Genomic DNA, 21,694 nt, shown 5'->3' on the forward strand with positions numbered 1-21,694 from the left:
GTTCAAGTTGGACAAATTCACATGACATTTGGCTCAAGGACAATCAGTGTCAAACATGGTTAAGTGGAAAATATCTGCTCTTATTACTCTTGATGTCTGTATTGATACAGTGTCACAAGAAAAAAATATTGATCTACTGATTTCCTGGCAATACAAGCTGGAGTCATGTATATGTAGAATGAGTGAATGGATATTGTTTTACGCTGATTTAGCAATATTCCTGCAATATCAAGGCAAGGGACACCTAAAATGGATTTCACACACTGTACATGAGGGTAACTGAACCTGGGTTCTCAGCATGACGAGTGAATGTTTAACCACTAGACTGCCCTACCGCATATACATCTGCAGATAAAATCAAATGACAGACTGCCATATTAGACACTGAACCAATGCTAGTCAAAGAAAAAAATTATTTGGCTTGTAGATTTAGGTATTAATTGCCCATATATGTTACTCTGTCCTCACAGTGAATAAAGCATTCATGCCAAAAAGTTCAGTAGGTACAATGTGTGAAACCTATTTCGGGTGTCACGGTCATAATATAGCTAGAAGCATCGTAAAGCCTCACTCACTCTTCTAATAATGATGTCATGAGACATGTCAAGGCTAGAAGACTAAAAAAGATATGCACAGACAGCTGAACATTGAGATGCACATTCAAAGACAATAACGTTATGATGAAATCAAAATGAACAAAATGTTCAGGAACATACCAAGGCACTCTTGCCCACACCTCCACTGCCAAGAACCACGATCTTGTATTCCCTCATTTTGTCTGTCTATCCTAGAAATGATCTCACCTGCAAAAGCATGAAAATATCATTAACATATGCAATACATTTTGTAAGAACTAAATGGTTTTATAGCTCCTTGTCTTAAGTCGGTGTAAAACATGAGTACAAGACACCTTGTCTGGACAATACAGGGAGATACAGCTGTAAGTCCTTATGTAACAAGGACACTCTTCAGCCATGGATGTCTTGGGAAATCCATTTTTATATCAGGTGTGACATTAAGGTGTATGAACTCTCCTTTTCTAAAATTTTATGATCTTTATGTACTTATAAGCTCATGAATAAATTTATTATTGAAAGTGTTAAATACAATGAGTCTCAGATCACAATTCAACATTTGCACTAACACTGAGTTATCTTTAGAAGATGAATTCAAACAGTTTCTATGTAGCCGTGGTAACTGTGAGGAAACAAACAAGTTAAGTCAACTTGCATTCTTTTATCCCTGTTAACAAATTTATGAATCACATACATCCAGACTGGGGCATATTTCCTACCATGATGATCATTTATGCTCTGAAATATCGTGTACTCCTTGTTAATCTCTCAGGTATATAATACTGAAAATCTCAAACTGACACTGTATTCGCTGGGTACTGTTACCATCATAGGACATAACTCCCCAAGTCAAACTGTAGACTTAAGAGTTCAACCATTTCACCACTCAATACAAAGAATGTCAACAAAACTAATAGGATCACAGCTATTTGGTGGGTCTAGTGGAGGTGTTCACACAGCTTACAACATGTACAAGGGTCATATCATCCCATACTGTGCACTTTGTTGACACTGGCATGGATAAGCCTCAGATTCACAACAAAACAGTCAACATTAACATGATAAACACATCATATTCACATTACATCCTCCTTCAATAGCTACCACGTACATAGTGATATCACACTGCCGAGTGAGTGAGATGGGTTTTACGTCGCCTTTAGCAGTATTCTGCAGAAATCATGGCCGGGGACACCAGAAATGGGTTTCACAATCATACTCTTGTGGAGAATGGAACGCGAACCTTTAGTGTGACAAGCAAGCAATTTGACCATTAGACCACACCATCATACTGCTGAACACATCTATATGTATACGTAGCTATGTATACAGCAGGGCTGATACGAATCCCTCAAACGGTCAACTGATCTATATTCCATAATTTGTTAATTGCAGTTTGTTATATCGCAGTCGTCAAATCTGATATTCACATGGTTTTTTTAATCAAAAAAAGGCAGTTCCTCTGGAAATTCTTATTTATCAATTACAATAATGTGGACAATATATAAGCCAGGCATGATTATAGTAAATGCACTGATATATAACATTTGACTGTCATGTGGTTGGTCACTAGTGATTGTCATGATAAATCATCACCCCCAAACCCCCCTCAAGAAACCAACATACAAGAAAGTTCTTTTTACATTGCTTTTAGCTCCATATACACTTCAAAAACTGACAAAATTTAAAACCATTCGGTATTTAAAAGGAACATTTCTTTGACAAGTGATTTTTCCCCCTTCCTGCCTGTAGGTCTCCTGACAACTAAAATCTGTAAAGAAGAAATTGGCTGGGCTAAATTCTTTTGCCATATTGTTTCACTGAACATAATAAAAGCTACATCAACTGCTGCCTTGTTGTATTCAATAACCTGTATTCACTGTGCATCATATTCACCTTGGAGCCACAGTCCATTAGGATTAGATATTATTGAACGGCACTGTGATCATTAATTACCCATGTTGTTTTAGGTTGGGTCCAAGCCCCACGAATCTGTTTAAAACCTGTCCAAACCAGCTGTGAAGACAACACTGCAAACAATCCCTGGACCATTTTTTCTGTCAAAAAATAACATGCCCAGTCTGTAATATCTAAATTCTCGCCCACAGATTTTATTCTAAAGTTTTGACACTACGGTTACAACAAGGACCTCTAATCTGTCAAGCTTGATTCTGAATATTGAACATGAGTGGTTAATATAGCAATAAAGCAGCACTGGTGTCAGTTGATCATAAAACCAGACAAATTCAATTATTGTGTCCATGTCAGTCTGTTACAGGCATCACAAGGAAAAAAAAACAAAACACTGAAACATTAAAAATACAACTTCATTCGAAACCCACCATGCTCACTCATTTTTCACTTCACCAACATGTGGACATTTAAATGTAAAAGATAATAAACTGGTCTCACATAATGATGCTTAATGATTTAATTAAAACTTCTCAAATACACCCATTTATAAGCCTTTGTATATATGCGAATGCATGTACATTGAGAGGTAGCCATGTTCTTAACAATACTGCTTATAACCATGACAATCGATGAAACAAATCCAATGGCAAGTTTTGTCATTCTGCAATAATGTGATGTAATAATAAATCTCATCAGATTTAACTCATTCATCAATCGTTTTACAACCACAACTATATTGGCATACTCTGTTATTTGCAACATTGCATATAACAATGACAATTAATGAAAACCAAATAAATCCTACGGCTCATTTTTGTCTTTTAGCAACAATCTCTTGTTTAATTATCAGAACTAACTCATTTATAAACCTTTATAAACATATTTACGAGATACACTTATTCTTTTACATATAACCATGAGACTTAATGTAAACAAAATCAAATGTCTCATTTTCGTCTTTTGGTAACATTCTTGTGATTAATCTCATTTCATTTACTCCTTTGATAATATTGTTAAGAGTTGTCGTCTGCTAAGGGAAAAAGTTAAAGAGCACAAGGAAGAACCACTTGTTCTCCATTTACCTTACAAGTTTACTACGTGTGACCTTCAGTGAATTTTGTTCCCTGTATCTGTACCATTAGCTGAACCTATTCACGAGTCGCACAAAGTTCAGAACACTACATGGAATGGTTGTGTCATCTGACATGCCTTGACCCGAAATTGTCTGTACCTGTCAACTGTCCATCAAGTTCCACAGTAATGCTTCCAACTGTGACCTGTCCCTCTGTTTATCTGAAAACTATATCAAGGTTACATAACACCCTGTTGAAAACCTACCATCCACAACTCACCTGTGGATGACAGCCTGTTATCTACAGCTAGCTGATACACAACAATCACGTCTGTCCAAACAGTGATATTAGACGGTTTCACAACAATCTCACAGCAAGAAAGAGATTAGCTGATCGGCCATTAAGTGCCTGTTGGATGTTATAGATTACAAGTGTAATAACAATTCATATCTTCGGATTAGCCTGTTTCAAGTAGCGCATTATCTCATACTGAGTGTTGATCTAGATACTTGAACACTAAGTAGCAAGACTTTTTAAGAAAATATTTGTAGCATTTTGATATTCATTTGGTCTCCTTATTATGCCATCGTAAGCGGAAGAAGCATTTGGAAACTGGTGATAAATATCCAAAAAAGTGATAAATAAATTAAGCCTTCCGAATCTAAAAACAAAGTCTCTATCAGCAAGAAACATCTTTCAAAAACAAAATGGAGAAAATCCACAACAAAGGCAAAAAAACCCATTGCTATTATTAAGAAGCATAGCTATTATTATTTGAAAATCACAAGCTACATTTCCAGTTATGCTATTTAATAACCATGACCGAACGACAAAATGCTACCCCGTATTTATTGCCATACATTTTTTCAGGCAAGTTTAAATTTCAAGACCAAGAAAATCTAAAATGTCCCAAATGATAATGTTTGAAGGCTACTAATGCACTGTTAGAAATTTGAATGCAAACTAAACCAGTCTAATGGCCGTTATTCATGTAAAATTCTCACTCCCTTACTCAATCACTACTAGATCAGGTATAAAGATAGATCAATACTGCAATATGGGTAAGGTCCCGTAGCACAAGAAAAAACCCAGAAAGATCTTAGTTGACTCAGCCAGATTTACAAGTGCTGGTTTATCCTTGCTATCATAAACTCAGTAGGTCAACCGCTGTATACGGCCATACTACCTATCGACCAGCTGGGTCTCAATGGTTAGTCATGACTCACAGACTCGCAGATTACACTGCCTGGCTTACCCTGGCTTACACCAACACAGATAATTAGGTCGGCTCTCCTTCCTGGAGTACACACTGACTTGTAATCCCACTCTTGTCATAAACACCATGTTATGCCCTTGTGGATTCAATTGCCACCAGGTTTTACTGCTAAGACACTGTAATACTGACATCACTTTAACTGCACTCACAGAGCTGTGGACCTCAACAAATAAGCATGAATGCACAGAGAGAGAATGAGAAAAAGAAAGAGAAAGAAAGAGAGAGAGAGAGGCCAGTTTTATTACAAAATAAATGTTGGAGATGCAAAATGATGGGAGACAGCGAGTTAACAATTTTGTGACAGAGGGAAGGGAAAGACAATAGCTATTGAGATACCAACACTGAGTTCATGAGAGAGTAACAGTAATATATTCACAGCTTTGGCCATGGGAGCCATGTCAGTTTACACTTGTCTGAGGCGTAAAGAAGTACATGATCTAGACTATTTTGTTGAAGCTCTTATGGCAGAGACGTTTAGACTGCTGACCTTAGGTGCCTGACTCTAGGATTGTGGATTTGAATCCTGGATCGGAGACAACCATCAAAAAGCACTAGAATCTGTACTTTATCAAGCTTTAGTCCAAGGATGGCAACATCAAAATTTGTTGTCAGCTGGAAACACTATATTGTTGGAGGCTTCAGGGTTTCTCAATGGATTTGGGCGATTCCCAGAACTGGTAAATTTGCAACAAAATTGGCAAAAATCTTCAGATTAGCAGAAAATTGACATCGATGGTAGTCCCAAACATAACATGTTTCACTGACCATTTCATAGGTGGTATTTTTGGAATCGACAAAATATAAAGACACCCACACTGAAATTTGAGAGACATACACATTTACTGCAAAGTCAACACAACTCTGGTTAAGCTTGAATAAATGAAGTATTCATGGTCAAACCTTTCACACTTACATGGAATACAAAATAAGAGTCAGTCCTTAGATAATTGTTTTCATGGTATGCTGACATGATGAGCTTGTCACACTGAAAACAAAACAAGACTGCCAAGATTGATTTCATACAGCCAACTTCCATATTCATCCTGTTCAGTCAGTTAGAAAGTACTTCACACGTCAGCTGAGTGCCGCCATTCAAACACATGGTGTGCTTGTCGACCTCTGATAATTGATTTCCAAATTAATAACCATTTTCACTGATCATAACCACAGAATAAAAATAACCCATATGGCCACGATGACAGCCTCATGTTTTAAGATAAATTACACAATACTGGATGCCATGGTTGCATATAATGATTGATGATTGACACATTAATGAAACCAATGCAACATGAACTGATTATCTACCAGGTCAATGCAACCGAAGCAGCCAGACAAAATCAATCCTACAGGTCCAAATAATTATCAAAGAAACCTAAGTCGTTGGAATTAGGATACCATTTATGTCATCAAACAATCACAACCATTGAGATGAAGTCATCTGAACGGTCTTCAATTGCTGTGGTTACACAAAAGCCGTAAAGGTCAAGGTCATCTTTCTCAAAGCTTTCTCTGGTTCAATGGCCATCTGAAGTCTCACACGAACATACAAGAAACAAGAAGATCTCATTGAGACTGCAGGGTGCAACAGGGTCAAAGATCAGTCTGACTGGTCATTTTAGCCTCTCAACATGCTCTGGGGATGAGAATTCACTATAGCACAAGTAGCATGATAATCAGTGGCCGGAGCTGAACTGAAAAGCCACTAACAACTTGACTGTTTTAAAGACTTATTTACACACATTTCAAATGCTGAACCAATTTCAAATTAGGTTATTCAGGTGAATGTCAATTTGGTAGGTAATACTTGATGATATTGTTTGATGTTTGACTTCGTCAGCAATTGTCAGATCATGATAGCAGTAACACGATCATCATATCAATCAAATTTAATAACCTCAATGATCATTATCTTAAAATATACATGCTATTTATCCCTATACTTACAGCTGTTCAAAGAAATGTGTACTGTTAACAACCGAAAATGATACAACCCATCTGGTTTTACCAATGATGATAAAACGAAACAAATCTGGATTTTCAAACTACAATAATATGACAATGAGAATTTCCTGACCCAGGAACTTTCATAGAATTTCATAAATATGTATAAGGATATCATCATCACAATAACAAAAGTTGAAATTCATTCTGTTCCTTGTCCAATTAACTAATTTCCTTGTATTGTGTACAACAGTACATTAACAGGGATTGGGAAAGGCAGGGGCCATTTGCCATTTTGCTCATTAGAATGAAAAATGGCCCATTAAAATTTTAAAGTTTACTATTGATGCAAGGGCTAAATGGCTAATAATTCTGAAAATGGCCCATTGTCAAAGTTCTCTTCCCCAGTCCCTGCATTAAAGTTAAACCATCTTAAAACCTGTAATAAGTGTTAGCAATCCTGAGCATGTGATATTCATCCTACTTCCTTGCCCTGGCCAGACATTGTATAACTCTTAAGCCAGCATAATGATCGAGTCGACATTTCAGATTCTGAATCCTCAGCTGATGAGACAGCTTTAACGCGTCAAGTGGGCACACACAAGAACGCCAAACAGGAACACTGTTTCCTTCCTTGTGTACTCCAACAAGACAGAGATAGCACAGTGACCACAGATCTCATACAGCCCCACACATTCCAATGATTTACTATACAACCATTGATGACCAATCTTCCTCTAATCCCTGATGACAAGTTTAATTCTAATCACCTATTATCAATGTTCTTCTAATACCTGATGACAGTGTAATTCTAATCACTTTTGACCAGTGTTCTTCTAATCCCTGATGACCAGAGAAATTCTGATCACTAATGACCACTATCATTCTCATCCCTGATGACCTATGTAATTCTCATCCCTGATGACCTATGTAATTCTCATCACTGATGATGACCAATGTTATATTTATCTGCAAATATACTTGATACAACTGTAGTGTTATGGAGCCCTGTGGGCCTTAAGAGACTGGACATTTATTCATGTAGCACAAACACAACCCATAAACCTTCATTTTCACATTATGGTAATAATGATGCTTTTTATTAATATAAACTGTCTCTGCATCATTGCTAAAGCAATGATCATGACTTAAAAAAAGTTGTGTTGTGCTATATATCAATATTTGCAAACACACTGACAAAAACATGAAAAGTAATTTGAAAGGATTCCCTTTCCTTTTCATAACAGACTGAGTATAAATCAATCAGGTGCTCATTCACACCAATCAATCTTGAAATATTACCAATATGAAACACTATTGATTACACGAGCAAGCTCTCAAAACTACTTGCCTTAGGTCCTATATAGCAATTACCGCAAAATTACCTTTAGGACAGCAAAATCAGTCATAATGGTCCATTGAATATGAATAAAATCTACTTCAGAATGGATGCAAACACACCAGAGTGTTCATCATAATGATCACTGACTAGGAATAAAACTGTTCTGAAAACCATGGACAGATTATGGATTATAACTATGAACAGAAAAATGTAGGTTTCATGCAACATGTCACTAGATTCAAACACTGTCTTCTTGTGTGCCTTAAAGTTAAATTCTTAATTAGGTGCTTTGTCACCAAGGAGTCTGGTTTACTGTTGGTTGAAAATAGTCATCAGATGGCAAATGCACTTCTACTCGATTACTGATTTCAAACTCTACTTCTTAACCGAAATATTGGTTGCTGTGAAAAAAATATTCAGTTGAGTATATTTTTTTCCTATTTCAAAAACATTATACAACTTGTAAGAAGACAATGACTTTGTTTGTATAGCTTTCAGTAAGTGAGGGTCTAGTTTAGTTTTACAATTTCACTGCCTTTCGCAATATCACAGTGTGGAAGAAAGAGGCTTACTCATTGCACCCATGTGGAGAATCCAAGTCAGGAATCTTCAGCATTACAGGTGAAGGCTTTAAGTTTAACCATTAGGGCTACCCCACTGTCATATACACCTCCATGGAAACAGTAGAGCCTGTTAATACATGTAGCATGACATGTGATCACTATGATCACCAACATGCTGGTCAGCAATGGCTGCAGTGACGCTGATGCTGCATTCCGACACTGCATTCTGTATCTGTCCCTCCCATATCCTGGCTACATGGCATGTCCAGTCACTTAAACATGTATTTCCATGTTGTGGCTGTGACGAGACAGCCCACGCACATAAATCACATTTGTTACAGAACTTTGGCCCTTGATCCTGACCATGTTTACATGCTAAATGAGCCATGGTTGACTGTCACATATTGACTTAATCTCTGTAAATAGATAATTTTGATACAAACAAAGAATTCAACTGATTGAAAATGAGGCCCAGAGAAAATGGGAGATTCAGAACCTCTCAGGAAATCTTGACTTGCATCATTTAAGGCTACAGCAATGCAGAAAGTGCTGGATGGAAGGGAAGAAAACTGTCAAACAGATTAGAGACACAGTTTCCAGATAGTTTTCAGTATTTGGAGATTTCTTTGTTTTCTTGTCTATGAGTTAAGACAACCATCTTTTGGGGGCTTTTAAATGGACAACTCCACCAATATGGTGGAATTCAACCACTGATGTTTCTGATTTAGGATTTAAAACTGGCAGGAGGGAGAGCATTTTACTGTTTGCATGATTTATGTTGTGCAAGCATGATCAATTATAAACCACTCAAAACATCAGAAAGGTATTAATCATTAGAGGTGTCATGACTGAAAATGTTTGTATTGATATATTGACCTGATGCACCACAATGTTAGCTGCCTATCTTTCATGCTTATACGACTCATTCTGACAAGGTCACATACATAATTGATTGATGTGTTTGAAAAATTAAACACACAAGAATTCAAAGCCTCAAAGCTCCATGATTTGAAAAAGACTGTAATAATGTAATTTAACTCAGCATAACAAAAGTAGATACATTCTGATTTAATGTTAAACTTAGCACTTCAACAATATTATCATAATTAACAAAACCAGATTTGCATAAATATTTCAACAATTTACACCATACATTGGAAGAATATCGACCCTCAAACATTTTCAACAATTCCACCACTATTAAAAAATGAAAATAATTTCTTTCAGCTATGAATAGGAAAAAGACATATGTAATACATAAATACTCTCACACATTTGAAGCAAACCATGACTCTTTAGAATTCACATAACCACTTCAAGCCACTTCAGATTTTCAAGCCATTGGGCCATTGGACTCTCACAACCAACTGCCCTCAAGCCCAGGTTCAGCAGAAATAACCACTTGTGCATTCTATCTCATTCTTAGTTGTCTGTTTCTGGAATTTCTACTAGATGGTTCAGAATGGTAAACATGGCAAATAGCTTGACATTCCTCACCGTAAATGAACCAGTCAAAGAGCCTCCCTTCTATTCCCATCCAATACCAGTCTGTCAACAGATTCCTTCAAATCAGGTCATGCCCCTGTCTCATTCTCAATACTTCACACATACGTTTTTAACTTGTTGCTAGGCAACCTATCCTTAAATCTGAACTAAATATTTGAGAGGGCTATCAAAGTTGACGTGTGAAACTAAAAAATTTAGCTCCATAAACAAGCTATCATCAGGTCATTACTGTTCATCTTCAGCAAATCTGTGTTATGTAACCATAACATGTAACAGGACACTGCAATTTCATACAGCTCAATCAAATGATGTTTATATTTCAAACTTTCCCAGATCATAAATCCCATTTCAGTGCGATAGACTACATAAAATGTTAAAAAAAAAATAGAAAACTGTCTAACATGTGATGTTAGCAACAAGAACTGATTACTCAGCAGAAATTCTTCATGATCATGCTAAAAATCTAGGATCATATAAATCAATAATCACTGATCATGTTGATGATCTGGGCCAAAACATTTTAAAAACCTCAGCACTAATTACTGGCAGACCGGGTTTGTCAGATGGCATAATTTTCTGTTGTCTGTCAGTGCCATAATGATTGACTTCACAGTGTTACCGAACTCACAGTACAAATCCGAAGTGGACTGCCAGCTTCATCAATAGGTTTTAGCTTTGTCATGTAGACTCTTATGAGCTGAGCTGTCTAGACAGATACAGGCTCTCACTGAACTCATCTCGAGACACGTGTCTAAAGTCACACATTGAGAATGGTAATGACTAACATTCTCTTTTCCATCAGATAAACATCTTATGCCTCATGACATCTATTTCAAAATATCTGAAAAGCAACATGTGCATATTTATCAGATTTATGACACAATTAATCTAATTAAATCAATCAAATCAGGACTTCTTGGCACCACTGGACAAAGCGATCTTAGAGCTGAAACTATTGGCAGCCTATGATAAAGAGTGGGAGTAACAATCACCCAAGATCTTATTGTGGAATGGTGATCTAGTCAACATTTCTGAGACTAAGTAAGCATTTGTGGCACCAGTCTAATAAACCAAGCCACAATGAATCACAGAGGATCCAAAATATCAATTCCCACAATAGGCCCACCAAGGGTCTACGCACATTCCATGAGTTAAAAGGACATCGACCCATATTCCTTCCAAGCGAAGACATAATAAACGAGATCCTATACAAACTATCTATCACAAATGCATCTCCAAACAGTAACTCACCAACATCTGCCGAAAACCAGCACCAGTTCTCAAAAAGAGATCTGGATGAAAGGTATACTTGCTGGATTTGCTCCACCCTGAACTGTGCCAGTATTCCCTGAACTGTGCCAGTATTCTAGCACTGCTGTCTTCCTTTTGTGGAGTCTACTGACTGTTCAGTGCTGACATTTGACACTTATTATGGATTATCAATTACAGTATTACTCCATGGAAATAAATATCATGTATGATCAATACACTCCTATAAGTGTGCTTGCTTTATTAAGCAGAAAGATTTGTGGTAGTCGTGATGCTAATGGCAAACAACTCAATTTGTCTATCTCTCATATGGATCTACTGGCTCACTAATTAAATAGAAACACACTTGAATGCTTACTCATATCTTCTGTCATATACAGCCATAAACATGCTGATGAAAAGTTTAAACCAATTCCTGCACTGATATATGATTAACTAGCCAGAACCTAAAAGACCTTGAACAAAGACATGATAGTTCCATTATTTAATGCCAAACCATTTGAGTATGCCATAATTAATCCTGAAACCAATATGATCATCTCATTAGAAAATATGAAGCAATAATACATTATTATCAATGTGCCTAGAATTAATTTTCAATTTAATAACCACATTCACAATGTAAAACAATCATAAACAGGAGGCCTGGGTCTAATGAATTTGTGTTTGTTTTAAAACGTTCAGCTGAAAGTAGTCTACACAGTGACAATAAAATTTGCTGAAAATGATGTGAAAAGCCTTATTTAACACAAGCTTTTGGTACAAACTATTATTGTGTGGTGTGATGTTGTATTATTACAGACTGTTGGTTTACACCAGGTGACGTTGCTTGAGCCATCCTTCCCCAACTACCCGTGAATATCTGGGTCAGGATTTTGGTCTTCAGTAGTCCATGCTTATAGTAAGAGGCAATTAACAGGATTGGGTGGTCATGCTTGTGAACTTGGTTGACATGTCACCAGTTCCCAACTGCACTGATTGATGCTCATGCTCTTGACCAATGGACTGTCTGGTCCACACTCGATTATTTACAGACGGGTGCCATACAGCTGGAATATTGCTGAGTGTGGCATAAAATTAAACTCATCACTTCTTCCCCAAACATCAGCCCTGAAGTGACAGCATAAAATTACAGATATTCTGAAAATTCTCTAACACAGTCGCACTGAATGTGGCAACATTCAACTATGTCTAGAAGCCTTTCATCTTTGTGGGTCAAGTTATCAGCAAAATAGAAGTCACATTTACACAGCAATGATATCTATTGTATGTCCTGAACATGCAGAACTAGAATTTTTCAGTGCCAGTTGTGAAATGATTGGTGAGATTTGTGGAAGATTGTGGGCATGTTTAGATATATTTGCCTGCAGGATCAAAGACCATGAAACATTATCACAGTGTTCAAAATTTTGGGTGGTCTTGGGTTCTTCCAGAAGTTCTCTTATCATGCTTACCGTACTGGTACTTGAATGCTGGCACACAAAAATCTTTAACAGTCAGGTAACAACAAAGATCGCTTGATTTTAACAACTTTTTTTAATTAGGGAGTGAATGAGTAAGATGTCACATCACTGTCAGTAATATTCCGACAATATGTCAGCAGATGATACAAGAAACAGGCTTCAGACTCTGTGACAATGCGTATCAAACCTGGGTGATGGGCCAGGACTCTCACCTGATGGTCACCTCAACACACCTGCCTAATTGTTAATTGTTTCAAAGAGAGAATGTTTACACTGAATAATATCCTGCAGGTTATAGACAACAGGTGCGTGGTACCTTACTAACCTCAGAATTCTGACTTTGGTGAGATTGAGGACAATACCAAATTCAATTTTCTGCTTTGATGACCAATAATAGAGAAAGCTGTGTACCCTTGGTCTTAGTCATGGTCTTAGGTACTACAAGCATGAATTTTAGTTAGAATGTTTGAAAAAAACCCTGAAACTTACAAGAGACACAAATACTGCACAGGAATTGGGACAGGGAACTTTGACAATGGGCCATTTTCTGAATTTAGAATGGGCTTCTGCCCTTGTATCAATTGTAAACTTTAAAATTTCAATGGGCCATTTTTCATTCTGATGTGCAAAATGGCCTATGGCCCCTGCCTTTCCCAATCAATGATTGCACTGGTTTTAACTAGGTCTGCAACGAATACACGAGGCAAATATAATATGTATCACAAATATTGGGTAACAAATATAAATAATTATTCACCAATATAATATTGTAGTTCAAATACAATTGCTCAACAGAACCCCAAAGTTGACTGTTTATTTGTCATAGTAATAACTAGTGATCTGACATGACACCCAAGTTTGGTATGTAATAAACTAATAGTTATAGTCCATAGTACTATGTGCAGCCATCGTAAACTAACATGACTTGCATTACTGCAGTGTCAGTACATATTCCATTCTTGCATATCTCACTTAAAAACATGCTCAGATAAAAAACTGTAAATGTTCATTCATATTTGGTTATGCTGACCATGAATAATGAATTGTATTCATGAAGGGCTATGGTCATGATGGTTTGAATCACTGATTATGCGAGTGTATCGTAACGGCCCTAGTTCTAACCTTATTAAATCCATTACGATATACACATCAACACCGTACACTGAAAAATGATATCACCAAATATATCTAGCATGTCCTATATGCATAGTATGTCATGTATGTTTATGGCAACAGGCACAATTATGCATTCATATTATCATCTGTTCCCTACCTGACATATGACTCAGTCTGCATCCCATGCTATGTGGACATTAACACATATATCTAGCTCATGATAAACAGGATCTAAAAAGATCCTGGTTAGAACTGGTCTTCAGCAACCCATGCTTTTCTTACGAGACGACTAACAGGATCGGGTGTTCTGACTTAATGATTTGGTCAACATGTCATCACATCCCAATTGAGTAGATCGAGGCTCCTGTCGTTGATCACTGGATTGTCTTTATTCAGAATACCAAAACTACTAACAGGCACCACTTGACCTATCTATGTGCTATGTTTGGTGAAGAAATAGTGAATGGTTTTCAGTTCTGCTCCAGAAAAGAGCACAACCCCCAAATTCAGTCAAAGTCACACTTGTTGCCATGGAAACACAAGAAATATTTCACTTGGAATTCCATAACTACTAAAAGGTACCAGCAAGCCACTAGCCCTATATGCCAAATTTGGTGCTGAAACAGTGAAAGTTACTTAAAATTCTGCTCTGGAAAAGAACACTGCCACCAAATTCAGTCTAAGTCAAATCTGATGCCATGGGAACGCAAAAACCAAAAGGCACAAGTACACCACCAGAATTATCTCAGTATCTGTGTGACAAATTTGGTGAAGAAACAGTTCTGCTCCAGAAAAGATAAATGTGCATGAACACACCAGTCAGCAATCTTCGTAAAAATTTGCAAATATAAAAGAATAAGTTTTTAAACACACATATTGGTCATCTGTAACATATCATAAACTCAACAAGTTGGAATATGGCCTTTCATCACTTGAGTGCCTATATGATATGTCTGTGGTCTTTCAGGAAAGAGGGAAAGCCTAGTAATTCAAGTTTTTGCTCATCACAATGAAGGCCAGGGCCCTACTCCCTTCACAACTACAATATGCAGTCAGTAATTGGTGACTGATGCCATGATGTAGCTCGAATATTGCATATAACCATATCCACTTTGGGCAAAAAAATTCCACATCAAATCATAATAATTTAGAAATGTCAGCGATCATAATCTTCTGTGAATTTCAACTCCATGGAATCAGTAATCATGCTAATTCAGAAGCAATGGGACAAAAAATGCTGTATGCTGTATTTGTCAGTCCATTATAATCATGTTATTAACATATATAGATTAACGTATTTCTGTTTATGTATGCTATGTTTCTTAACAGTTTTTTTTTCTCACTGAATGGTTTGCAAAAACACACATTGTGCTGTGGATAGTTTTAAAACTTTTTTAAAATATGCTAATTCACAAAGTGATGAGCATACTTAGCAGTTGACGTCAGTTGAGCTTTAGACATGGGATAGGCAACATTGTCTTGCCACTCTTGTCAGTAATTGCTACAGAAAGTTGGGGTCCGGACTCAGGACAGGAACATTGTCAGACCTTTTTGATACACAAATCTCGCACAAGTGAGAGTCTGTTGCAGAACGGAATTTACGATGCCTCGTTAACAGAATTATCAAAATGAAAATATACCCATTTCAATGGTTTGGTGGTTTTCTTGTTTTACACCAGGAAGTCACTAAGTGTTTCTTATTACCATGGGTATATCATAATATCAGTGTTACCAACCATGTTAAGAATGCTTTTAATCCACCCACAATATTTCAGACAAAGGTAACCATTTTCTCACGGTTGCAGAATAATGCTTTGGTGAAAATGAGACACATTATGTCTATATCTACATCAAAGGTTTCCACACGCTGATAATAGTAGATTAAATTCAGTAACTTGTTATCCACTAAATAAACACTTTCTACACTTGCTCGCAAATCTTCAACCTTACCCACTAATCCAAAGCATGAGCTTGATCAAGAACGTTTACAACACTCAGCTAATAATAGCTGACATAGTGGTTCCAGTATCCTGCAGATGATGTTGTGAAACATTTTTGGATTTAACATGATTTGGCAAAGGCTGTTAGCTTGCTGAAACATCTGAGTGTTTGATGTAAAGTAGATTGAGGAAGTTACTGTCAGCTCTCAATCTGGGCACAATATACAATGTAACATACTGTAGATGCAGTAGCATTTTAGAAAATCTGGCTGTAGAATTTTGGAACATTTATCCTTATCATTCATTTTTTCGTAACTGTGTTTATATATTTCCCGATAACGATTATCATACATGATAATAAACAAATGATATATTAATTATACCAAATAACATACACACACTATATACAAAAGTGCACATTTCCATGCATCTATCATGGTGACCAAGACAGCTCCAATACTGCCCCGCCCACTAGCAAACAAAGATATAGATCAGTCATACTCAGCATCAATCAATTCCCCCACAGGGATGGAACATAGCCTATCCCTGCAACGGCATACTAAGAACATACTCATTACTAATCAATTATAATAGTCGAAATGAGTAACATGTAAAGAGAACATTTACTAGCTTTAATTCTAGTAGAAGTTTGACCAAAGATTTGATATAAACAGTGTGATAAGATATCACGATGATCAATATGAGCTACTGCGTTTCACGTGATAACCTACATTATCAAATGAATCTAAATATGTACGATTACATGCTTTTGACAATGTTTTCATGAGATTTTCATGTTTCAAACATTGTGTATTTAACATGTTTGATCTTCTTCACTTGGATTCTTTTCTATTTTCTCAAGTGATACAAAGGTCTAAAGCCTTCATTGACAACTAAGTTCACAAATAAAAAGTTTAAGGGTGTGTAGTTTAATTTTGGTTGAGTGAATTCTGGAAGGTTAGAATCCATGCCGAGCTGTGTGTGTTTAGTCTGTCAGATTCAACGCCTTGGTCGCCATCGATGTGTGTTGCTCGACACAGTCGTCGACATATGGGCCAATCGCTTGCACATACAGACAGATAAACACTTCAGACATCGCTATTCACTAAAACCGAAACATTACTAATCTATATACACGTGTTTTGCGAAAATTTTAAAACAATCGTTGAGTTTACTTACGCCTTGCTGTTTGATGGATGTCGGAAGCTTCCGCAGCTTATGACGTCACATTTATATGGCCGACTCTTTCTATATTTGGACATTGTCCCAGCAAGCACTTGCGGCCATTCCCAAGCACTTCCTCTTCCTCTTTCTCTACACTCACATGCATGGTGTCTGTCACACGCTCTCTTCTTTTTCTCTCCTCTGCTATCCACTCATTTCTGTTAAACCCTACACTACTTTGATCTTATTTGATCAACCTTTACGGGTTGAAATGATATGAAATGCTGGCTAGCGCTCTGCGCAATGAAGCCACCCAAATATACTGGAGATGATGTTTTGAACGGATAGACTATGGCGTCACGCACGGCTTGAGCTGCATGTCCAGTTCGTTGTGCCTGATGCTAGATGAGTTTAACTACGTACTGATCCAGTCTTTTAACTATGTGGCTTCATTTTATATGGAGTATTTTTCACGTGAGTTTGGCGCCCGTTTCATTGTGTAATGGACGCCCTTTCGTTAGCGAGTTTTGGTTTGGTTACAAGTTTCACACAATTTATCGTGTCTCACGCTTTACAGCCCTGTCCAACTAAACGGACGGTATGTTTCTGGGTCATGAACGTCCTAGCAAACGAACCTTTTCGATCAAACCACTTCCATGCCATTGCCAGAGACATGATGAAAAAGGGGTTCGCTGATAAGGTACTACTTGGTCTCACCCGAGACTTCTAGGACCATTATTCTATGATCAGAATCCGTCATTTAATCTTCAGATGACCTTTCTTTGAAATTGTTATTACAGAACGCACATATACGAAAACGACAAAAACAAAAATCGAAAACGTATAATTGGATAAAATTTATTGTCAATCTCTGTCAATCCCGAAAACCATTTTTGTTTTTCACTCATAGCCCTCACCCGAATGCCTGATAGTACCTTATACGATGGTCTGTTACGTGTGATTTGAAGTTCTAAAACTGAAAGATATCGAATAAACGAATGTTTTAGTTTAATTGTTCTTTAAATGTTGAATCTCGTCAAGATGGTTACTGATGATAAAACAGTAATTGCATATTTGTAGCACTAGTATTTGTTAATCTTAGTAGTAGTTAAACTAGTAGTATTGTTGCATCGTTATCTTAGCACAATTTACCATGTCCCATATCGGCAGTACATTATTGCACACGTGGAAAACATTCACACTTGATTATGTGTGAGTTATATGCACGCTTCATAACTAACCAGTTTCCATCTTCTACTCTTCGGTCACAGATTGGTGTAAAAATTACCGCTTTGCTGTATCGATAAGCAAAATCTGAATAAAAGGAGATTGGTCACCGATATCCCATTCGTCTCGGCTGCCGCATTTGGCTGTGCAGAGTTGCATCCCTTAGGTAGGCTTGCAACCCTAATCGGCGTGGTGGTTCGAAACCCAGACCAACGCTTGGAAAATCTATCAAATTTTGGTTTGACCTGAAAAGAAAAAAAGAATATATTAAAACTGAAACTCCAAGAAGACTGGCAGGTACAGAGATGAAATGGGGAAGTATAGTCTTGTTTCATTCAGAGCTTCGACATTGCAGGGAGGGCTAAGCAGCAGGGGCAATAATGTTGTTCGGGGACTGTGAGACGTAATCGGGCTCGCCCTGGATATGCATCAAGGTTTGTCCACATAACAGTGCTCGGAGCTCACATTAAAGTGATTAACGTGACCAGCATTACGTCCATTTCGCTGTTAGGATTTTTCTTTCTTCAACAAACTGAAGCAAAGTGATATAATTGAACTGCCGTACAAAGCAACGTACAACTCCGGTCCGACATGGTAGATCTTAATATTTTCGACAGATGACCACTTTCCGAAGCAACCTTATGTAATGTTCTGCAATGGGAATGCGATTCATATTACATTTGTGAACGCGGGTCATCCATCATCTGACCTTTTCGTGGATACACGTGCGCTCGCAAATTCCGTGCATTCAGGTATTCGCGTGCAGAGATTATTTATCCAGGAATGATCGTGGACTGTTTAAAGTCAGTCTCGCACAGACAATATTCGCTTACGAACAGGTGTTTTTTCACGTATGATAATAGTTGTAGCTGTTACAAAGATCTCCGTCACCTCTCTCGAAAGACCATATTGTTAGTTGGAAAAATACAATTACCTATTAATATAGTAAAGAGCAATTGTACTTTTCGATAAACTTCAGAAAGTAGCTACCATGCCTTTTAGCAAAATTAACCAATTTATCAGCATATTTCTGTATGCAAAACTGAAGCAGTATTTCAACCATTTTAGAGCGTGGAGGTTTAAGACAACTTGACCTGGCCCAGTCAAACGTGCTATTGATAGTGCGATCATCAACCAAGGTTGCGTAAAACTGCAAGGGATTTAGCAGATTATCGTAAATTGTGTGTGTGTGTGTGTGTGTGTGTGTGTGTGTGTGCCCTTCTTTTCTCAGTAGGGCACATCCCACCTTTCTTAAAAAAGCTATATCCGCCCATGATATATAGGCACTTGTTTAACGTCACCTACTGCTTATTGAAACACAGTTAACTGCACACTACGTAGAAGTTCCCCCTTCCATAGCCATGCAGCCCAAGCTGTAACTATCCAGCTGGGTTCCACGCAGGTAGCTAAAGTCCCGATGGTCCCAAGAGAGGCGATCTTCTTTCAGTTTTGGGCGAGCTATTTTGTACTCTGTAATTATATCGTTTTCATAATAACATGCTTGTTATACATTACTGTCGGTGGTACTCTAGTAAAATGCATTTAAGTGTAATTTATAAATTGTTCCCGTCACGATATGGCTGAAATATTGCCGATGTGAAGAAAAGTAATAACTGACTCACTCACTTACTGAAGCCGCAGCGAGTAAGAATAGAATGTTCAGACAACCTATGACGTGCACACTTCTTAAACAGATTAAATTGATACATAAATGAATGTTTTAAATCAATTAAGTATTGTTTATGTTGGCAAAAGTAAATGAGCTCTTAAAACCTCATTAAAGCGTCACATACTCCGAATAGATTGTCATCACATATATTTACACCACCATTCAACGAGTCACAATCCGGCGATGTTGGAAATCCTTCTAGTCAGTGCCTCATAACAAAGTAGTGCAAGCAATCTCTCGTCACGCTGAAAACCCGGGTTCGACTGTCCACATGGGTCCATTGTGTGAAGCCCATTTCCGGTGTAACCGCCATATTGCTGGAATATTGCTAAAAGCGGCGTAAAACCATACTCACTCACTGATTATGTAGAATTAAGTACTGCGGAAAGTTCGGGTGAGTACATGCTAAATTGGTTGTGGTATCGGTGACTTGGCACCAGGAATACGTTTAATGTATTATATTTTAGGGACGCTTCATTCATTTTACATCTCGCAAGTTAACAAAAATCATTCTTTGATTGTCTTGCATCGTGTTCATTGTCGTCTTTTTGTTGGGAATTGTGATACAATTATATATTTATGCTAAGAATGTTGTCTAGTCTTGATTGTATTACGGACCATTTTCTTATAACAAACAAAACAAAAGTAAAAACCTACGTCTTCCCACTACACCTATAAAGATTTACTAACACACTGACTGAATAATGTTACGGCACTGGACTCCAGGCAAAGGCTCCACACCTATCCATTTAGAGAATCGAACCCGGGTGTTCGGCGTGACGAGCGAACGCTTTAACCACTAGGCTAACTGACACCACTGCATGCTGTAATGCCCATTACACACTAGTGTTCAGGTGCATTATCCTGACGTTGACCTCAATATTACAGTGGTGAACCTGGGCGCTACTGTAAAGGTGCAAGTCTTTTGGAAGGCAGGGTAGCCTAAGTGGCACGTACGTTCGCTGTTCATGCCGAAGACCCGGTCCGATATCAAGGGTACAGTGTGGTCAAGAGCAATGATATGAAAAGTAGCATGTAATCATAGATTCTGAGTTTTGTTTAAAACAGAAACTTTAGTAATGAGATAAAATGTCAACAACCCGTGAAGCAAGTAAAATCTCTCTCTCTCTCTCTCTCACACACACACACACACACACACACACTCTCTCTCTCTCTCTCTCTCTCTCTCTCTCTCTCTCAAAATCCACAATAAGATTAAACAATAAGATTAAACAAAAACATGTCCTTTAGCTAGCCCGAAAAGGGTATTGAGAAGTAGCTTGTGGGATTCACCAAAAATGAATGGATGAATGAGTGAGTATCGTTTAACGCCGCTTTTAGCAATACTCCACCAATATCACGACAGGAGGACACCAGAAATGGGCTTCACACATTACCCTTATGTAGGAAATCGAATCCGGTTCTTCGGCGTGACGAGCGATCGCTTTAACCACTAGGCTACCCCACCGCTGCTTCACCAAAGAGGCAATCACTGAGATCATCATTACTTCGGGTATTCCTCCCACGTACAGTGACTCGCCGTAATATGTTTTACAGCGCGTCGTTTCACATCACCCCCAGTCTGTCTCAAAGTCACTGAACCGCATTATTTTCTCATCAACTTAGCCCTCTCTGCAACACCAACGCCCAAAT

General features: G+C 37.7%; 1 protein-coding gene across 1 annotated transcript in view; it reads right to left on the minus strand.

The window, feature by feature from the left end:
• LOC137296944 (ras-related protein Rap1-like) overlaps window positions 1-17,652 on the minus strand; it is a 45,229-nt gene extending 27,577 nt beyond the window's left edge. The window contains exons 1-2 of the mRNA XM_067828858.1: window positions 17,161-17,652; window positions 717-803 (exon numbers count right to left, since the gene is read on the minus strand). Coding sequence (XP_067684959.1) covers window positions 717-773 — 57 coding nt within the window. The 5' untranslated portion in view covers window positions 774-803; window positions 17,161-17,652. The remainder of the gene's footprint in view (window positions 1-716; window positions 804-17,160) is intronic.
• Between the last annotated feature and the right edge of the window lie 4,042 nt (window positions 17,653-21,694).

The sequence above is a fragment of the Haliotis asinina genome, chromosome 9, assembly GCF_037392515.1.
Source record: "Haliotis asinina isolate JCU_RB_2024 chromosome 9, JCU_Hal_asi_v2, whole genome shotgun sequence".
Taxonomy (NCBI): Eukaryota; Metazoa; Mollusca; class Gastropoda; order Lepetellida; family Haliotidae; genus Haliotis; species Haliotis asinina.